Raw genomic sequence first — 19,697 nt, 5'->3', positions numbered from 1 at the left:
CAGGTGGCAATGCCCAGCGCTGGGCTGCGGGGACGCCGCCACACTGGGTGAAGGAGGCACGGTCCCAAGCTGCCTGGGCGGCGTGCTGCGGGGCACAGGGCGCAGCCAGGCTCCCGTGCCCTCTGTCGCTGCTCAGCATTTTATTACACACCAAAGGGAACAAACGAAGCTAAACGTCAGCCCCTGCCAACGGCGAGGCCGTAACTCCAGCTCCTCAGTGCCAGCTCTGCTCCTCCTCGCTCAGCCAATGCTGGGAACCCCCTTAGATGTCATGCCAAGGGCAGCCTTGCCATCTCTTCTGGCCTGGGGCAGGGCCCTGTGCACCTGCCCCCCAAGGCGTGGTCCTGTCCTCTCTGCCCCACGGGCACCAGGCTCCGGGGCTGGGCGGCAGGAGCTACATACGGGAAGACGGGCTGGCCAGCTCGTAGAAGAGCAGGTAGGCATCGCTGCCTCGCACGTGGCTGGAGGACATCGGGGTGACGCTGTGGGCAGAGGGGGCCGTCAGGGCGAGGGGGGCAGAACAAGGAACCCGCACAGCCCCTTCATCCTCTGCAGTCAGAGCATGCCCTACAGCTGCCCCACGCCCACAGCATGCACCCCAGGGTGGGGCTGCCCGGCGCCGGCCTTACCGGGAGTCATTGAAGGTGTGCCACTCGCCGGACACGGGGCTCCTGCAGTAGGCTGTGTAGTGTCCCCCCATGGTGGTCCCGGAGTGGTTCGACACGGCATACAGGTTGTAAACAGCATGGTCTGGGGGAGCGGGGACAGACATAGCCATTAGCCATGGCAGGGGACAGTGTCCCCCCTCTGCTCTGCACCACTGGGGCCATGCCGGTGCCCCAGAGAGCACCCGTGGGGGACCCCGGGGTCCTACTCGCCAGGCATAAGTAGCATGACTTTGGGGACTGAGGGGGCAGCTGGAGGCACGAGGACGCCTGGGTCCCATTCACAGCTCTGTGACGGAGGGTGGTGGGAAGGATGGCGCAGGGTACAGAGACGCAGGGCTCCTGGGACAGGGCCCTGCCCGGAAAGGCAAGACAAGTCTGGGGTAGGGGGAGTCCACAGCTCCCCACAGGCTTTCCCTTGGTGGCGGGGCTGTGGAGGGGTGCGTGGCACTGGAGCCCCTGTGATGGGCAAGTGTGAGTCCCCGGCCCCTGCCCACTGTTCGGGCACTCACTGCAGCTCTGTGCTGCGAACTCCCGCAGGTCCAGGTCCCTAAGCGGGAAGTTGACGAAGGTGGTGAGCTTGCTGGTGCGTATCCTGGCCTCCGAGAAGCGCTTCAGGTCTGGGGACGGTGTCAAGGAAAGGGCCAGGGCAGCATGCAGATAGGGGCATGGGGGAAGAGTAGGAGGCCACAGCTGCCTCTGCCATGTCCTGCTGGATCCGGAGGTGTCCCCACCCATGCCCCCCACATCCCCACAGGCTGCCCGGTGCTGGGATGGCAGCTGTGGGGCACTTGGCTGCACTAAAGGATACGGAGCACCAGGATCTTGGGGAACTTCTGGATGCTGAACTTCTTGGTGCACCTCGTCCGGGCCTTGCAGCGACAGCATGTCTGGGGAGACAGGGCCAGTGAGGGACGAGGCCGAGGGGCACACGGCGCTCCCCGGGTAGGGGATGAGAATAAACAGGCCCAGGGCCAGCCCGGCCCAGGGCTGCGATGCCCACCTCGAGGTGCCTCCCCAAGGTAAGCAGCCTTGCACCCTGGGCCTGCACAGCTGCTGCAGCAGAGCCCTGAGGACTAATGGGTCCCATCCGTCCGTTCTGCCCTGCCCATGTATCTGCCCCCAGTCCCGGTGCCCCGTACCGGTTTCTCATCCCCGTCCAGCACGTCCTCCTTGGTGAAGAGGCGCAGGCAGTCCATGAGGGTCACTTCCCCGTAGCCCTTCTGCGAGGAGAGGAGGCAGAGTGAGAACGTGCCCGGGGCGGGCAGGACAGGAGCAGGTCGGGGGCACGAGGCCGCGGGCATTACCTTGGGGATGGGCAGGGACAGGTCCCAGAAGGGGTCGAAGGCCGTGGAGCAGTAGCCGCACTCGCTGCAGGTCAGGGAGCTCTTCAGCTGTCCCACAAAAAGATCTGGGGGCAGGAGTAGGAGCAGTGAGACGCCGGGGGTTCGTCTGGGAGTGCTAAGCCTGCCCGTCCAGCTGCACCCACAGCCCTGGCCCTGCCCGCGCCCTCCCCAGCCATCCCCAGGCCCTGCTACAGAGCCCAACTGCAAAGCACCTCCTGCCCCCTGTGCTCCACTCACCCCCAATCCGGCTGTCCTCCCGCTCTTGGTACCGCCTCCACATCTGCCTCCCTTTCTCCTCATCCCTGCGGGGACATGCAGCATGTGAGAGGTGCCCCAGCCTGAGCCCTCCAACCCCAGGGTCTAGGGTCGGGCTCCTCCCTTTCTCCTCCTGGCACGGGCACCCCCGGCCTCGAGCTCTGCTGGGTTGCCAGCTGATGTCCAGGCCCAGCTGTGTGCCAGGTGCCAAAGGGCCCATAGACCAAGGAAACCAGGACATCATGGGCAGCTTTCAGCCCTCTGGGCCCCTGCCTGCACCCCCGGCTCTGCAGGATGCATGTCCCAGATGCTCACATGGGAAAGGGCCAAGGGGAGAAGGTGCCTGGGGGCCAAGGACCCTGTTGCTTTGAGGCCAGCTCTGGAGTCCTATTCCCCACCCCAAGCATTACCCTGATCAAGCCCTGATGGGCTGCAGTTGTGCCGCTGCCCACCCCTAATCTGGTCCCGCAGGGAGAGTGGAGGCCATGGGGTAGGGGGCACTGGTAGTAGAAGCAGCTGCTGGAGAGGCTGGGTGCCTCTGCCTGGGGATGCTCCCTCATCCCAGGGAGGGCACCTTGATGTCACCCCCTGAGTGATGCCCACTCACGGGAGGTGATCCAGGTTGTCGGCACTGGCGCGGGGCCGAACCAGCACCCGGTTGACCTCGCTGTGCAGCCCGTCGAGGAGGAAGCGCAGGAACTCCTGGGCATCCTGCTGGCTGGAAGGGACAGCGGGGCGGGTGAGATGGCACTGCTCCCTGCCCAGGCTGCCCTGCTACCCCTCCCTCCCTCCAGCTGGGCAGGGCCTTACTTGTAGCCCACGAAGCGGGGGGCGTATCTCTGGATCTGTGTCTTGAACTCCGAGGGGCTCACGGCATCATTGGGCGGCGAGGTCCAGAGCAGCTGGAGCAGCTTTGCAAACTCTGCGGGGTGGAGCACGGTGGTGACGGGGGTGGCAGACCCAGAGCCCTGCTTACCCCTGCCCAGTGCGGAGGCCATTCTCCACCACCCCCGTGGGCTCGGGTGCTGCCGGGTGGGCTGGCTGAGGGCAGAGGGGGGCTGCGGCACTGCAGAGGGGGCACTGAGGCAGTGCAGGGCCACGAGGAGGAAGGACAGAGCTGCCAGGGAACGCGCCTGTGCTTCGTGGCCTGGCCCGTGGGGTGGAGCACAGGCTGCAGGGCAAGGTGGAGCCCGGCAAGGCCAGCGCAGCCTCTCACCTGACATGAGGGCTGTGTGCATGCGGCTGGTGTTGTTGAGGTCCCGCAAGTACTGGCTCTGCAGGCAGTAGTCCCGCAGCTCCCGTGTGTTGCTCAGGCACTGCAGGATGGAGTTCATGAAGCACTGGGGGAGGCAGAAGAGACATCATGGCAACGGCAGGCATGACAGCCCCCGGCTGGGGTGGAAGGGGGCCCAGGACCTACCTTCTGGTACATCTCCGGCAGGCTGCCCTGGGGTGGGGTGGGGGGGAACGCAGGGGAGGAAGGGCCACAGCTCCGAGTGGGGCTTCAAAGCCACAAGCAAAGGGGACTTCCACCCCAGGGATGCCCTAGCAGGGTGGAGCCGGTGCCAGGGGACTCTGGGCACCCCCGGGGCACCTGGCTGGGATTTCCTGCCGTTGCAGGGGTTCCTCTTTGCGTGGGCGCTGTGTGGAGGCGGCGTGAAGGAGGGACACCTGCTGAGGGCTGCGGTTTCCGCAGCAGTTGCGAGACGTGGGCGCATGGCTGGCGGGCGGTGCAGGGAGGGAGAGAGGTGGGGGCATCGGGGGGACCCTGGCTGGATGGGGGGGACTCACCGTGTTGCCCAGGTTGCGGAGGCCGGTCAGACCCTGCACCGTCTTGGAGTTCTGCAGAGAGAGCATGGGGGCGGTCAGTGGGGGGCCGGCCAGCAGGACCCTGCCCTCCAGGGGCCAGGACTAGGGAGCCAGGGGGGGATGTGGCTCTGGCCCCAGCACCACCCTAGCCCCCTGGCATGCAGGGGAGGAGCAGTCTTACATGTGCTGCCCCTGGCAGCCGCACTCATCCTCCCTGCCCTGCGGGGGCCAGGTTGCTGCTCCCACCTCCCTCCCACTCCCTCGTGGCAGCCCCAGGGTTTCACAGCCCCCCATGGCTGTGCTCAGACAGGGGCACTGCGGGACGGAGCAGCTCCGCAAGGCCCCATTGCAGGCTGCCGAGGGAGCTGGCTTGGCCCACGCCTGGTGTAAGGCAGCCGTGGCCAGCATCAGAGCCAGACTGGCTCCCTTTGCCGCTGGCGAATCACTGTGCTTGTGGGGTCAGGGCCCTGCTGCCCCCCGGAGCATAGCCCCCCACGGTGGCTGGGGCAGCAGGACTCCTGGGTGCCATGTCTGACCTTGGGCAGGCTGCTTCTCAGCATCCTGCCTCAGTTTCCCCCTCTCCTAGTGGAGGGGGATTCATCCTTTTCTAAGCTCCAGGGTGCTGCATGGCAGGCTCCAGGTGACCCTGACTGGTGCAGGGCAATGTCCTGACCATAAGGAGCACTTGCCTGGACTGCCATATGTTGCAATGCTGTCCCATGTGGGACACTGACCCCGGGCAGGTCCCGTGCAGAGGCGGTGCCCAAACCCCTGGCACGTGGGCCTGTGGTTGCTTGCGTATGAGCGCGCAGGACTTTGGAACCCGCGGCCTGGATAAAGTCCACTCGTCGCATGGCAGCTGGAGTAAGGGCCCCCCACCTGACTCATCTCCTGGGCACTGACAGCACTGTGGACTTCCTCAAAGCAATGCCCTGACTCTGCCAGGCAGAGGAGTAGTGCTGTGAGCTTCCTCACAGCAGTGTCCTGACTGGGGATTCAGAGGGTTTCACATGACCTTGGGTGAGCTCACCCTGGCCCTGCTAGTGGAGCAGGCTTAGCGAGGCGCCTCATGTGACGGATACCAGCAGCTGGGCAAGCTGTAATGGAGCCTGTTAGCACAGAGCCCGGGGGGGTGGGGGCGGGCAGGGAGCAAGTGCCCGTCCCCCTCGGGATCGTTGGCCACACAGAAGACAGGGGAGAGAGGAGCACTCAGGAGTCCTGTTCCCCGAGCTGCACGTGACACATGTTACCTACCCCACTCCCTCCAGGAACCCAGGAGTCCTGGCCCCAGCCCTGCAGGCAGGGCTCTCCTCTCAGCAGCAAGGTTGGGGCTGGCTGTACGGAGAAGCCGGGCAGTGGCTTTGCAGCCCTCTGGCCGGACGTCAGCAAGGCCCGGACCAGCGCTGGCTGGGTTAAGGCGGTGACTCCCACACCCTCCCCCTGCCAGGCTTAAAGCTCTTGCATGACGTGAGGCCACCCCCAGCCACGGGAGGGGGCCGTGCCAGCAGCTCCGAAATAGCAGCAGCTGGTGCACGCGGGGGAGGCGCAGGCTCAGCCTGGCAGTGCCCAAAATAGCCCAGATACCATTACACGCGCTCCTCAGTGACAGCGCGGGGGATCTGGCATTGGCACCCGGGTGCTGCCCACCCTGGCCTGGCTCCACCATGCTGCCTGCCCCATCCAGGTACCCCCCAAAACCCTCGTGATGCTCGCACTGGCCTGGTAGCCCCTGCCCCGGGCCTGTCCCAGCCTGGCTCTGGCTCTCCCAAAACACCCCCCCACCCTGTGGACCATGTGCGCTGTGAGCTTTCCCCCAGCAGTGCCCCAGCAGGGGGCAGTTTGGTGGCAGGTCTCTACTCAAGCCACGCAGCTCACAGCAAAGCCAGCACTGGGGCCCCTCTCAGGATCTGGCCCAAGAGGGGCTGCCCAGGGTGGGCGTCATGGGCAGGGGAAGTGAGGAACCCCGGTGTCCGGGCACACCACTCTGGCCAGAGCTGGCACCTCTTTCCCACTATGGTGGGTGGAGGGTGGGGAAGGAAGCCCTGGGGCAGTGCGCAGGCGTCAGCTTCCCTCCCACAATGCCCTGACCCTGCCAGTCAGGACTGCGGTGCTGCAAGCTTCCCCTGCACAGTGCCCTGACTGCCAGGCAGACACCTGGCAGCAGCAGGGCACCATGTGGATGCAAGCAGGAGGGCCGTGACGCAGCCTGGCGGATGCTCTCTGGGAGGCCGCGGGACAGCCCAGGCTGGGCTGGGCGAGTGTGGTGCCGGCCGGTGGCTCGGGGTCACTGGAGGAATTTGGCAGGGCTCTGATGCAGGCGGCGGGAAGGCGGGGGCTCTGCTGCGGGCTCCCCAGACCCGTGCCAGTGCTGTGGGGAGGGCACGGTGCTGTGCAGCACTGCTTGGGGGTGCCCAGATGCTGGACCATGGGAAGCGTGACAGCATGGGGGTGATGGAAGGGCGCCTCAGCTGCCAGGCATCTCCTGCCTCCCCCAGCCCCTCCCAGGCCCCTGGTTTGCCTTCCAGCTGCTCCTGCCAGCAGCCCCGCCGTGGGCGGCCAGCTCTACTGAGCAACCGGCCCCAGCTGCCCAGGTGGGGGAGGCAGCTGCAAGGGCCCATGCCGGCGCTTCCCCTTCCAGCTCCGCCAGTGCAGAACTAGGAACCGAGAGTGCCGGGGCTGGCCGGCCTTCCCCGCCTGCCCAAGGTGTCGGAGGCAGCTGTGGGCACCCTCCCTGCTGTGGTGTCGGGGCAGCCCCTTGGACCCCCCAGCCCACGCTTCTGCCACGCTCCTGCCAGAGCAGCCGGGAGCCCCCCCTGCACAGCAACCCCCCCGCCACGCTGCTCGACGCCAGCTAATCCCTCGCCCCCGGCTTTATCTAGGACGCGGGAAAATCTGCGGGAGGGGACACGAGGACACAGGGCCACAAGGAGGGCACATGTGGGCCTGCCCGCGGCTCCTGCCCCTTTGCCCGGGACGCGGGGGACTCTTACATAACCGCCCCCGGTGCCTGCTCTACCCCGTGCCGGGGGGGCTGAGTGCACATCTCGCAGGGTGCGGGTGCAGGGGGGGCACCCCAGTGCCGGGAGGCGAAGGGACTTGGCCAAGGTCACGCAGTGGCAGAGCTGGGCGCAGGGTCAGAGTCCTGCCTCCCGGGGCAGCGCAGCGCAGGGCAGGGGCGGCTCTGGCAGTGCCCCCCGCCCGGGCACGGACCCCCAGCCCGGGTACCTTGGTCTTGTGCAGGACGAGCCCCACGAAGGCGGAGACGAGCAGGGAGCCGGGCATGGCTGCGCGGGGGCGCAGGTCCTTGGGCAGCGCGGCCGGCGGCTGCGGCAGGGGCACGGTCACGGTGTACGAGGTCCGCATGCTGCCCGGCCCCGCCGCCCCGGCCCGGCCCCGGCCCCGGCCCCGGCCCCTGCTGACGGCACCTGAGCCGCGCTGACATCAAAGGGAGGAGGAGCGCGGGCAGGGCTGGCAGCGCCGCGCCACTGGCACCGCCTCCCGCGCCGCGCAGCGCCGAGCACCGGCCCCTCCGCGGGGTGCCAGCCGGGGACCCTCCTGCCCTGCATCCTCCCCCTGGCACCGGGGGCGCCTCCAGCCGCTCTTGGGGGGGCACGGGGGCTGGGGGTGCCCTCCTGCCCTGCATCCTCCCCCTGGCATCAGGGGCAGCTGGAGGGGGGCAGCACCCACCGCTACACAGGGTGGGGCGGAAGGGTTCAGGGGGTCTCTGCACCCCTCCTCCGGGTGCCAGCCACTCTTTGGGGGCTGGGGGAGCTGCAGGGACTGTGGGTACCTTCCTGCCCTGCATCCTCCCCCTGGCACCGGGGGGCAGCTGGGAGCCCTGCACCGGCCCCCCCGGGCAGCCTGCCCCCTTGCCCTGCATTCACCTGCAGGCAGCAGGCGGGGCGAGGGCTGCCCTGCCTCTCTGGCAGTGGTGGCTTTAGGGTTGTTGAGGCCCTGGGCAAGAGAATTATTTGGGACTCTTTAGAGGCTTAATTTTGATGATCTACAAGCAAGTTGGACATTTGTTGCAAAATTTTGGGGCCTTCTAAAGTGAGGGGGTCCCGGGCAGTCATCTGGTTTACCCTCCCCTAAGGCCGCCACTGTCTCTAGTGCCTGGTGCCCGTGCCTGGTGCCCCTCCAATAAAATGCCACTGCCAGCCAGGGCATGCCTTGGCTCCGGGGCTTTGGGGGCCAGAGGATGTCCTGCCGGACACACTGGCCCGATCCTGCCTGGCTGCTGGAGGTCTCCTTGGGGTGCAGAGGATAGGGGTCCCTATCCCCCGGCAGCCACCTCCTTGCCAGTGCGGGTGCACAGACCTGCCGGGGAGCTGGCTGTGGTGGGGGGAGGCAGGACTATTTTTGGCAGTGTTAAAAATATCCAAAGAGGCATCTTGTAGTGTTACTCATCTGCAGGGGACTTGGATTTGCTCCTCCCAGATGCCTGCTGCCGTGCTGAGCTCTGTGTACATGTACAGGGGGCCGTGTACCAATTGGCCTGGCAGAGCCATCCCATGTGTGCCCGTCACAGCTACTATGTACAGCGGACAGCACATGCACCGGCACAGGAGGGAGAAGCCCACACGCGTGCATACAAGTTGGGCAGGCAGGCGCTGCTAACGGTGTATACACACCAGACTACAAGTGCTTACCTGCACACATGCGCACACCCCCCCCCCCAGCATGCACAAAAAGCATGTACACACACAGACACACAGCATGCATACATACATGCACACCCAGCATGCATACACACAGCATGCACATACATGCACATACAGCATGCACACACACCATGCACACAGAGCATGCACACACACACACACAGCATGCACACAGAGCATACACGCACATACAGAGCATGCACACAGAGTGTGCACACATACACTTACACAGAGTATGCACAAACAGACATACACAAAGCATGCACAGACACACATCGTGCATAGGGAGCATGCATACACACACACACACACACACTATGCACACAGAAAGTGTGCACATACTAAGTGTGCACATGTATACACACAGAGCACACGCACAGTAGAAAGCTGTACGATATGCTGCATCCAAGTACAGATTAGGTGCCAGACACCCTGAATTCTGCACACCGCATGCACACACGTGTCTTGACACCTGCCCGGCCGCTGTGAACTCCAAGCCCCAGCCAACTGTGTGCCAAGAAGCCAGACTGCTAGTGCTCCCTGCAGCCAGGCCCCGACGCACACCTTGGGCAGATGCCCTAGCACAGCCGTGGGAGCCGGCGCAAAGCCAGAGGCAAGTGCTGGGGCAGACACTGGTGCAGGGAGGGTGAGCGAGCACCAAGCCGCCAAGTCAAGGCCTGTGCGGCCCTGAGGAGAGAGCAGAGGGCAACTGTCATGCCCGGTCCAGACTATCCCTTGTGCTCATAGCCACAGGCAAGAGATGGGCATGAAGAGGCCATGCTGGCAAGGCTGGGGCATGGCCATCCAGCTGGGATTCCTCACCAGGGCCTGTGGGGTTAGACCCACATTAGCCCCAGACCTGAGCATCCACCCACCTGCAGCCAGACGAGGGCTGCTGGCACTGTCCACACTTGCCGGGCAGGACGCACCATGCCAGGCTGCACAGCCTCCCCTGTTCTAGGCCTCAGGGCTTCACCCTGCCCCGTCTCCTTGGCGCCTGATGGGAGGAGGACATAGCACGATGGCCCCGGATGGGGGGTAACAGGAGTCGTGGCTGTAAAACACACGGTGGTGGCAGCTCCTGGAACCTGGAGAGCAGCCGCAGGTCAGCTGAGGCCGGGCTTCCCAGAAGCCGGGTTATTGATAGAACAGCGCGGTGCCACGTGAGCCCATGGCCCCCTGGGGAGCATCCCCCAGCCCCCATGTTCCTGGCAGGGCACAATGACAAGGTCCCCGTGCAATGCCCTTGCCTGGCAAGGGTGCCCAGAGCCTGGCGGACAGGGACAGGGCACAGAGGACAGGACTGGCTGGAGGCCAAGCCCGGTGATCCAGCTGGGGGTGGAAGCGTCAATGCTGCCGGCAATTTTCTGGATGGCTGCGGCCACCAGATGCTGCCGTCACTCGCTGCCCCAAATGGTCAATGGTGCAGCACGGGTTCAGGGGCCAGAGGTAGCTGCCGGCCCACCTCTCCCTCCTCCCAGCCCTCCTGGAGAGCCTGGCGGGTGTGTGTTGAAGAAGCCCCACAGTCCTGCTGCATGGTAAATTGAGGCACTGAGCCCAGGAAAGATTGAGCTACGAAGAACCCAGGAGTCCTTCTCTAGTCGCTGGAGCCCGCTCCTCCTCTGCCATTAAGAACTGAACCCAGGCGTCCAGGCTACCGGCCCCATGCTGCAAGAGCTCGTGTGAGTGAGTGGCTCAGGCTAGATTATGGGGCAGAGGGACCCGGCGCGGCTGCAAAGGCACCGCCAGGACAACCTAACTGTACCCAACACAGCCCCGGTGCCTGCTTAATGGGGCAGAACCGATCGGAGCGCCGGGTGCCCCTCCGCCTGCTTGCGGCCCGTGGCCGCGAGCACTGCCGTCCGCGGTTTAATTATTGCTTACGATCGCTATTGTGCTTCCTGGCCTGGAAAAAGCACGGCTGGAACGTCATGCTGAGGAGCACAGGATGTTCTGGTCCAAGCTCCGCATGGGGCAGCCATGGGACGCAGGCAGCACTTGCCGGCTAGCACCGTGAGCAGCTGGGAGACTCGGCAGTGATTTGGGGGCCTGGCGGAGATCAGTCCCTCCTGTGCAGCTGCAGTGGTCGAGCTGGGGCCTGCAACACCGTGCGCTTTGCAATGCTCGAGCAGCAGGTCTGTGCTTGGGATTGGGGTCTATGCTGCAGCTTGCACGCTCCCGTCCCCCTCAGCCAGCTGCTTACCAGCCAGCCGTGCAGCTGTGGTGCTCCAACCCAGCCAGGCCAACTAAGCCTGCCAGCTGGGGACGTGTCCCCGTGGCAGCTCAAGGGTCAGGCTGGAGTGATCAGAGGCAGGGGCCTGCTCTGCCAGGGGAAGTGCTGGGAGCTCAGGCCCAGGCTGCCGGGGGCATGCAGCAAAGGGCAGACAGACAGGGAGCGTTGCCCCTGTCCTGGCACAGCTGGCAGCAGCTGTAGGGGACAGCAGAAGAAGCTGCCCCCGGTGCTGTGCCAGGCTGTTGGCTTGGTGCCCCACTCCACCCAGCCAGAGCTGTCTGAGCCCACGCGAGGGGATGTGTGATGGGGAGCCCCAGGTCTGCCCTTTTCAGGCTCCCGTCCTGCCCTGGGTCCCCTGCCCCAGAGCTGGGCAGAGCAGGGAAGTGAGATGACAGGGGGAAAAGAGAGGGGCAAGGAGACAGGGCAGAATGAGGATGCTCTGCCACCTCCACCTGAAGCCTCCCAGATGCAGCTGCCTCTGGGGGGGACCGCACCACGTTACAGCCCACCTGCCCCTGGGCCAGTCTGTTGTGTAAGGCTCTGCCTGGCAGGCACTGGCTGCTGGAGTCCCAGCCCAGCTCCCCCGGCTGGGACTCAGCTCAGCTGGGAAGGGCACAAAGGAGCAGGGTCCCAGGTTCCCCCCAGGGTACGAGCATATGGCATCACAGGGCAGCTTGCTCCTGTTGGCAGGGGGAGCTCCCGGAGGTGGGGGCCAGGCCCGGCTTGCATGAGAGCTTGCAGGAGGCTCCCCGAGTCCCATGACTGCCTAGCAAGGAGGGAGGTGGCAATGCCCCAGCAGGCTCCTGTCTCGTGCTGTCCTGCCCCCCCCCGCAGCAGCGTTCAGACAGGACACAGGGCCTGGCTGGTCCCAGCTCTGGCTGCTTACGTCTGCACTGAGGCCTCAAGGGCAGGGCTAGGACAGCACCTGCACTCTCCTCTGTTGTCCCCGGGCAGCCACGCGGCTGGGGCTGGCTCTGCCCCTCCTCCCCACTGCAATTCAGGGACGTGGGTAGGGCAGGGCCAGCCGCACAAATCCCCCTGCTCAGGCTGCCCTCTGGCTCCTACCAACCACCCCTGGGTGCAAATCCAGCAGGGATGAACTGAAGGGCAGGGTCACTGCTCCCAGTCCTATACTGGGCCAGGGGGTGGGAGCAGACTGGGACCAGGCAGGTGCCCAGGGGCAGAAGCGAGTGCCTGATTGAACCTGGAGCGCAAAATTCTCTGCTGGGCTCTGAGCACCGTGTGCTGCCAGGTGTGGGTGCGGGCAGGATGGGAGCCAGGTGCAGGCGTGTACGCAGAGTGGCCACGCCATGGGGAATGGGCTGTCTCCATGCAACGCTCAGGGTGGACACGCTCCGATGCTCCTGGAGCAGCGTGGTGAGAAGCAGACGCCATGGCAAAAGCGCAGGCGGCTGGTGGTGGCTACAGCCCCCACAGCGACAAACGGTGGCCATCGGGCTGCCCAGGTGCTCCCTGGTGCCCCCACCCTCTTGCAGCTCTGGTCCAGCCCCAGCCTGACAGTGCAAGGTGCTGCAGGGAGGTTGGCTCCTGGCTGCCAGGGGCAGTCATGGCACGGACCCCTCCCACCCAGCAGCTCCCGGGGTCCCTGGGTCCTCGGCAGAGCAGCTCGAGGTGCCCAAGCTGAGCAGAGGAGGCATCAGATGAGCCCTACAGCAGCAAGGCAGGAATCCTGCCGTCTCGTGCCGCGTGCCCCGTGTAGCGCAGGCACTGCAAGCTCCCCTCACCCCAGCTGGGAGACGAGCGCGGGTCCCTATCCGAGCCCCCGTCATGCATGACGCAGCCTCTGGCGCAGGCCGAACCAGCCTCCCTCGACGGTGTCTCCAGCAGCCGGCGCAGCCCGGCCCAGCCCGGGTTACGTCACCTGGCTCTTGTTCCCGGCGAGGGCGAGCCGGGCACTCAAGCAGCACAGAACGGGCTGTGCTGGGCCCGGTGCCAGGGGCAGGGAGGGGGCATGCGGCTGCCTTGATTTGCTGTATCCCCAGCTGGGCCCACACTTAGCATGTGCTACCTGGCTCCTCGGTGCCCCTCACTCCCAACCCACCCCTGGCAGTGACTGCTCCCTGCAGAATCTGCCCACCACCCCCCAGGCACCAGCAGGCACCTCCTGGCAGGGGTCAGAAGCAGGAGGCAGGGTCCTGGCAGGGAGCTCTGGGAGGGATCGGGGCCCAGGCGGAGCAGAGAGGTCTGCGCGAGCCTGGCGCTCTCTCCCGGCTCTGCGCGGCAGAGCTTACATAACAAGCGTCATTGTTCAACCACGTCTCGGGAACATCCACACGCAGCCAGGCTGGCATGCCCAGAGCAGGGCCAGCTTGGGCAGTTTCACGCGTCCCAGCAGGAGCCCATCGCGGGAGCTGGGGGAGGAGAGGTGAGCATGGCCCTGTGTGTGTGTGCAGGTGTACAGGGGCGGGGGAGTGTGTGTGCAAATGGGGGCAGTGGAGTGCATGTGTGTGTATATATAGGTCTGTGCACAGCAGGGGTAAAATGAGTGCATTGGTTTCTATATGTAGGTGGAGGTGATGTGTGAATGTGTGTGTGTTGGGTGGGGTGGTGAGTGTGTGTGTGAAGCATGAGTGCCGGAGTGTGTGTATGCCCATACATGGGAGAGGAAGCCAGGCTGTGAGCTGGTGTGTGTAGGTGGCATGAATATGTGAATGTGCGTGTGTGTGTGGGTATGTACATGTAAGAAGCAGCCAGACTGTGTGGACTTGCGCATGTGTGTCCGTGTGCCCATGCACCCCTCTGTGCGTGTGTAGGGGTGTGTATGCAGAACCCCCTGCCCAGTGCAAGGTTTTTGTGGGGGCTCTGCTGTGCTCGGTGACCTCAGCGAGCAGGGGCTATCACAAAGCCAGTGCCCCCTGGATGGGTCTGGGGCAGGAGGGACGGGTGTGCAAGGCTTGTGAGCACATGGGCAGCCTGGATGCTGGAGCACCAGCAGACAATCCGGGACTGGAGGGAGCACCGAGCTGGCCTGGCCTTCCCCAGGACACAGAGCTGCCCGCCTGTCCCCACCTGGAACCCTTCCCCTGGGCACTGCCCCCATGCCAACATCTCCTGCCTGCAGCACCCTGACCCCTGCGGAGCAACTGGCGCAGCCCTGAACATCCCTTTGGTGCTAGAGGATGCACGGAGCCAGGTAGACCTGGGCACGCAGGGGTAGCAAATCCAGACCCCCGCACCCCACCTGGATTAGCATGACCACTCGGGTAGCTGGGGCTTATGAGCAGGGAGCTCCTGCCCTGTGCTGTTGCCTGGTCCCCTGGGCAGCTCAGTGTCTGCACTCCCCACAGCCAGCCCTTCACTTTGCTGTCATTGGAGGTGGGGAGCAGGGGTGAGAGGTTTGCAGGGCAGGGCCTGACCACAGGGTGCCAGCCCCCCTGAGCATGGCCAACACGCAGGTGTCTGGGAGACGGGTCCACGTCCGGACGGTAACCACGAGAGGAGAGATGCCAAGTGCTCCTCTATGCGGGACTGCCCGTGTGTGCAGGGCTCTGCACAGGACCTGCCCTCCCTTCTCAGACCTACCCATGTGACCGCGTGCCCTGCCCGTCCCCTGCCCCTGGCCTGCGAGTTGGCTCAGCCTCACCCCTGATACCCTCCCTGGCTCGGGTGCACGGACTGCCTGCAGCCAGGGCTGTCTGTGGATGGCACAGCCCATCCGCACCGCTCGTCGAGGGAGGCAGGACCCAGGGGGCAGGGCAGGGGTCCCCCAGACAGCCGGCTCCAGTGAGCGCAGCTCTGCAGGTCAGGCACTGGCTAGGTTCAGGGTGCCCCAACGCAGGGCTACAGACAGGACCCAGGCACCCTGCCGCCTGCTCCAGCACACCAAGCCCCACGTAAGACATGGGAGCAGAGCCCAGGTGTCCGGCCTCTCTCACTGTTGCTCTAACCACTGCACAACACTGCCATGCTCATTTGCTCACTGCTGCTGACCTGCATCTTGGTTTGACCACCCCCACCTCAAACCAGGCACCAACGCCTTCTACCTCCCGGGCCGAGACGCGGCACTTACCGAAGCATCCCTGGCAGGTAAGTCGGTGCGGCTCTGGCTGCGCTCCCAGGGCTGGCTCAAGCAGTGGCTGGGGGTGCGCAGGGTGGGTGTGATAATCTCCTGGGCCGAGGGGTGAGGGCTGGCGAGGGGGCGGCCGCCCTTGCGGCTGTAGGACTGCAGGTACTCCTGAACGTACTCCGAGCGGCTGGCGGCCTGGTAGAGACTCTGCAGGGCGCACAGCTCCGGCCGGTTGCGGGCGACGACGGGGCTGCGGGCAGGAGAGTCCACTCGGTACGACTCGGACATGTGCAGCCCTGCAAACTCTCGCGCCAGGTCCGAGTGGCTGCTGGACTTCTTGCGGCTCAGGGAGGCCGGCGCTGGGATGTAGCTGGTGGGGCTGCTGGGCGAGCCAGCATAGGAGTAGCAGGATCCCCCGTTTAGGCCGCTGGTACCCACTGGTCGCCCTGGCACGTGCCTGTAGCCCAGGTTCAGCCGGATGCTGGGGTCGGAGTGCAGGGACAGCCGGCCCGGGTCATAGCTGGTCGGGGAGGAGCCCGTGGCACGGAGATGGCTAGGGGCCATGTAGGTGCCAGTGGGGCCAAATTTAAAGCCGATTTTGTCCTTGTCTGGGTAGGAGGTGGCAAGGTTGGAGCCATAGGAGTAGGAGCCATAGCTGGGGGTCTTGCTGTAGGTGGTCTCTGCGTAGCGGGACGAGTCCACGTAGCGCTTCAGGGTGGAGGAGAGCTGGGACATCCTGGTGGCCGGGGCTGGGTGAGCACCACTGGCAGCATCGACTGTGGGAGGAGAGCCCAGAGAGAGGGGTCAGAGGCTGGAAAAGGGCATCTCCACATGCCCAGGGGGGACCCAGGGGGAAGGAGCCCTCTGCCCATACCTGCCGGGGGGGCAGGCTCCAGCACCGCCTACCACTTGCCTCACTACAACCTGCTCCCCCAGCCCCTAGGAGGGAGCCATGGCCTGGCAGGGGACTGCCTGTCCTCCCCACCTTCCCAGGGGCAGTCAGTGACACATGGTGGGCAGAAAAGAACTGGATCCCAGTGTGCCGGGGCCCAGGGACTGGAGGGGTGTCCAGGGAGCTTGGAAGGCCCGAAAGCCCTGCCCATCATGCAGCCACATGGAGAATGAGTTTGTACAGTCTCAGCCCAGGTGCCAGAGTGTGGAGCATGACCTCAGAAGTTCCCCTCCCCACAGCCTGACCGGCACGTGCAGCAGAGACCGGGAGCTGGACCCCCTCGTGCCCCACTGTGGTCAGAGGAAGACAACAGAGCGAAGGACTGGACCTGGGAGTGCAGGGGGGCAGAGAGAAGGAAGGGTGATGGGAAACCATGGGAAGACTAAGGATCAGGGCCACAGCGAGGCCCTGCCACCTGCTCCCAGCCACGCTACACCTGATCTGCCCAGGGACGCTGCTGCCCCATCAATAATTCAGCCCCGCAAGCGCGCTTCCGGCTGGAGCATGCTACTGTGATGCCCACGGGATGCCCTGTTGGAGCGGCTGAGCATGGGAATGCCCCCTCCCCTGCCGGCCTCGGGACCTTGGTATTCCAGAAGCAGAGGCCGGGGCTATTCAGGAGCTGCCAGCTCTGCTCCAGGCTGCTGCAAGAAAGGGCTGGGGGTGGGGGAAGACCTGACCCAATTCAAGAGCTCTGGGATGGGAGGGGGGAAGGGTGTTACTGGGCTAGACTGGGGGCCAACCAGAGGCAGCACAGGAGAGCAAAGACGCCAGGCCAAGACTCCTGGTGCCAGCCTCACCTCTGGGCACCTATGGGATGGATGTGGGGGGGGGGGAGATGCCCCTGGGGGGCATCACACCCATGGCTGGAAGTGCCCACTACAGGCAGTCAGTCAAGTTTGGACCCAGGGTGGGGTAAGTGCCATGCCCAAGGCCAGCCAATGAGTCAGTAGCAGAGCTAGCAACAGCACCGAGGAGTTTGGAGTCCTACTGGTGTCCGTAGCCCTGGGCAGTGCCCTGAAGGCAGAAGCACTACTGCATGCCAGAGGGGGTGCCCAGGGCACCCCCTTGGCCAGCTCCCCACCCCCTGCCCCCGCCGCAACAGAGCCTGGTGGGTCACAAGCACTGCTCTCAAGAGCACCCCCCCCCACTCCCACTTCCCAACAGACCCCAGGTGAGATGCAGGGGGGCGCACCTGGGCACCCGCTGGGCTGCAACTGGGAGGAAAGTTTGTTGCTGGTGCAGCTCCATGCGGAGGGGCAGCCGCTGGCATGGGGCAGGGTCAGGGCTCCCAGGCCTGGGCTCTGGCTGGTCCCCAAGGGACCTAGGGACATTACCTGGTGCCGGGGAAGCCCCTGGACAGTCCTGTGGGCCCGCCGCTCGCTTCCCCACACTTTCAGGACAGCGGCTCGCATGGCTCCGAGAGTCTCCGGTCACCAAGGCAACGACCCTGATTCAAAACCCTTCCCCGGCATGGCTGGGCGGGATTTCGGCACGCTTGGCCGGGTGCCAGGGCGGGGCTGGCACACACTCGCTGGCTGGAGCGGCTGTGCGGCGCGCTGCCTGCCGCTGGCACAGGGGCCACGGTCGAGGGCAGGCTGACCCACACCCGCCGTGCCTCACTGCTGGGGATCTCCAAGCATCTGCTACGCCACCCATCCCCGGAGCCTTGCTGACCCACATGCCACGGTGCCGGTGACACAGCCACAAGCCCCAGGGCAGTGAGGTCAGCAGCTGGGGACACATAGCAAGGCCCTGACGGAGCAGGCAGAGATGTGCAGGGGCCTCGGCTGCAGTATGCAGAGCCAGGGGGAGCTCCAGAGGTCCTGAGCCCCAACCCCCTGCAGCCACGCCGGCCGGGGAGCACCGGGTTTGGCCTCCGCCTGCTCTCCCAGGCAGCCCGAGTCCTGCCCCACAGTCCAAGGATGCCGGGTCCACCTGGGTCCGGCTCAGCCACCCAGAGTTGTCAGCACTAGCAGCACTAGCAGCCCAGGCCCCTGTCTGTGCCCTAATGATGCCCCCCAGCAGGGGCCGAGGCCCCCCAGGCGCAGGGGCTCGGGTCATGGGGGCCGTGCATGGCCCTCGGGCCCCATCGCGGTGCAGGAGCTTTGGATTTTCCACTGGCAGGCGGGCGGGTGAAAGCGATCCACGTGAAATCGGAAGCCGCTGGAGGGAGGTCACGGGTCCCGGGGAGGCTATGCTAACCACGCTCGTGCCTCGGCTGCTCAGGCCCAGGACAGCAGTGTCTCAGCCCCTGCCCACGCCCCAGGGATTTTCTGTCTGGGCCTCTGGGCTGCGCCAGCATCGGGCTGGGATCCCGTCCTCTCGAGGAAACAATCATCCCTGAGTGGGTCGGGAACGCTGAGCCGGCAAAGCCAGCCCGAGCACACAGACCTGTTTGGGGAGGAGGCCGCTGGGGTGAATAATCCACCTGGGGCGAGGCTGCTCCCTCCCTCCATCAGCAGGAGCTGATGCCCCAGCCCCGCTGCCCTTGGCATGGCAGGGGCTTGGTTTGTAGGCAAGTAGGAGCCGCGTTGAAGGGTGGCACGACCCAACGGGTACTGGGTGTATGGGGACTGCTCACGGGGCACAGGCCACGCAGCTCCCGGCCCCTTTCAGCAGCAGGTGAGCTCAGCACAGACACCCTCTGGGCTGCCCCGGAGCCTAGCCCAGAGCAGGCTCCCTGGTGCCAGGGCAGCTGCAGGGCCCAGTCCTGGCACAGACCAGCCCCAGTTCAGTGCCCACCCCATAGCCCCACTTCTCCGAGTCCCTCTTCCCCCCACACAGTGCCCGTCTTGCAACAGGGCCCCTTCTCTCATGAGCCACACGCAGGGCTGGACTCTCCCCCTGATGACCGTGTCCCCCCGCTGACGCAGAAAGCACCTCTCCTGACAGCCCCCCAGCCAGGACCGAGGCAGCCACCTCTGGGGTGAAACAAGCAGCTGTGGAAATTCATTTCCAAGAAACATAATATGAGCTCAAAGCTATGGGGGACGGGGGAGGTATCAGCCAGAACATGTTGCAAGACCACAGAGGCCAAGCCCCAGCGTCAGGCTACATCTGAGGACATCGATCATGTGCCAGTGCCCTGTCCCCAGGCACTCCTGTGCCTCTGCCCCGTGTCGGGAGGGCCCCTCACCGCTTACCATCTAAGATCGCCACTTTTGTGCCAGCTGCCTGCTCCGCGGAGCGTCCCGGGCTGTGTCACACCATCCTGGGCCCCAGGACTGCAAGAGACCAGACACCTGTCCTGAGACCTCGAGGTGGGAGGATCCCGACCAGCCCAGCTTCTCTCTGGAATAATTCTCGGTGCTTTTATAGCACCTGGGACTTCAAAGGCCGCAGCAGGCCCCAGTGACTCAGGCAGGCCTCCACCCTCCCTGGGAGGCTGCCGCTCTGTCATTAGTCCCATTGTGCAGATGGAGAAGCTGAGGCACAGACACATCCGGTCCACAGTCATGTGGCGAGGGAGAGGCGAGCCTGGGAATGGGACCCAGGAGTCTTGGCTCTCAGCCCTCACCACTAGACTGCCCCGTTCCCTCTTGAGTAGTCTGGAGCTGAAGCTTCAAGGCAGGAAAGTGTGCCAAGGCCTGGCAGCCCAGAGATGCCTTCTGTGAGACAGGCAGGGGCTTGGCTCCACCTCTGGGTGAGGAGAGAGGCCTGGTCCCCTCAGACAACCCCCAAGTGCTCCAGGAGGTTGCAGAGCTGGCCTGGAGGTGCTGGGCTGCACACGAGGGCGGTCACTGAGC

The 19,697-nt window shown here is 65.2% G+C and overlaps 1 protein-coding gene across 3 annotated transcripts; it reads right to left on the bottom strand.

Annotated features, from left to right (window-relative positions):
- Nucleotides 1–125: 125 nt before the first annotated feature.
- On the bottom strand, nt 126–19,178 carry USP2 (ubiquitin specific peptidase 2). 3 transcript variants are annotated; one of them, XM_059719953.1, is made up of 13 exons: nt 19,095–19,178; nt 15,000–15,772; nt 4,058–4,108; nt 3,483–3,606; nt 3,077–3,188; nt 2,874–2,984; nt 2,249–2,313; nt 1,973–2,076; nt 1,808–1,888; nt 1,477–1,555; nt 1,178–1,285; nt 630–750; nt 126–482 (listed from the first exon to the last, which is right to left on the bottom strand). In XM_059719953.1, the coding sequence occupies exons 2-13, from the start codon at nt 15,729–15,731 to the stop codon at nt 395–397; spliced, it is 1,776 nt and encodes a 591-aa protein (XP_059575936.1). In that variant the 5' UTR covers nt 15,732–15,772; nt 19,095–19,178; the 3' UTR covers nt 126–394. The 3 variants fall into 3 exon arrangements, with proteins under 3 accessions (XP_059575936.1, XP_059575935.1, XP_059575937.1); XM_059719952.1 differs by lacking the exon at nt 19,095–19,178 and adding an exon at nt 17,286–17,370; XM_059719954.1 differs by lacking the exons at nt 15,000–15,772; nt 19,095–19,178 and adding an exon at nt 7,301–7,487.
- Nucleotides 19,179–19,697: the final 519 nt, after the last annotated feature.

Source organism: Alligator mississippiensis, chromosome 16 (genome assembly GCF_030867095.1).
Source record: "Alligator mississippiensis isolate rAllMis1 chromosome 16, rAllMis1, whole genome shotgun sequence".
Taxonomy (NCBI): Eukaryota; Metazoa; Chordata; order Crocodylia; family Alligatoridae; genus Alligator; species Alligator mississippiensis.
Note: the sequence above shows the minus strand (reverse complement) of the source record. Positions and strands in the feature narration are given on the sequence as shown.

Excerpts from the sequence above, each read along its gene's own strand:
- USP2 (XM_059719953.1), bottom strand. The coding sequence starts at position 15,731 with ATGTCCCAGCTCTCCTCCACCCTGAAGCGCTACGTGGACTCGTCCCGC. Across the intron at positions 4,109-14,999 it reads TACCTGCCAGGGATGCTTCG|AACTCCAAGACGGTGCAGGG; the intron begins GTAAGTGCCGCG and ends CTCTCTCTGCAG. Across the intron at positions 2,077-2,248 it reads GGAGGACAGCCGGATTGGGG|ATCTTTTTGTGGGACAGCTG; the intron begins GTGAGTGGAGCA and ends TCCTGCCCCCAG.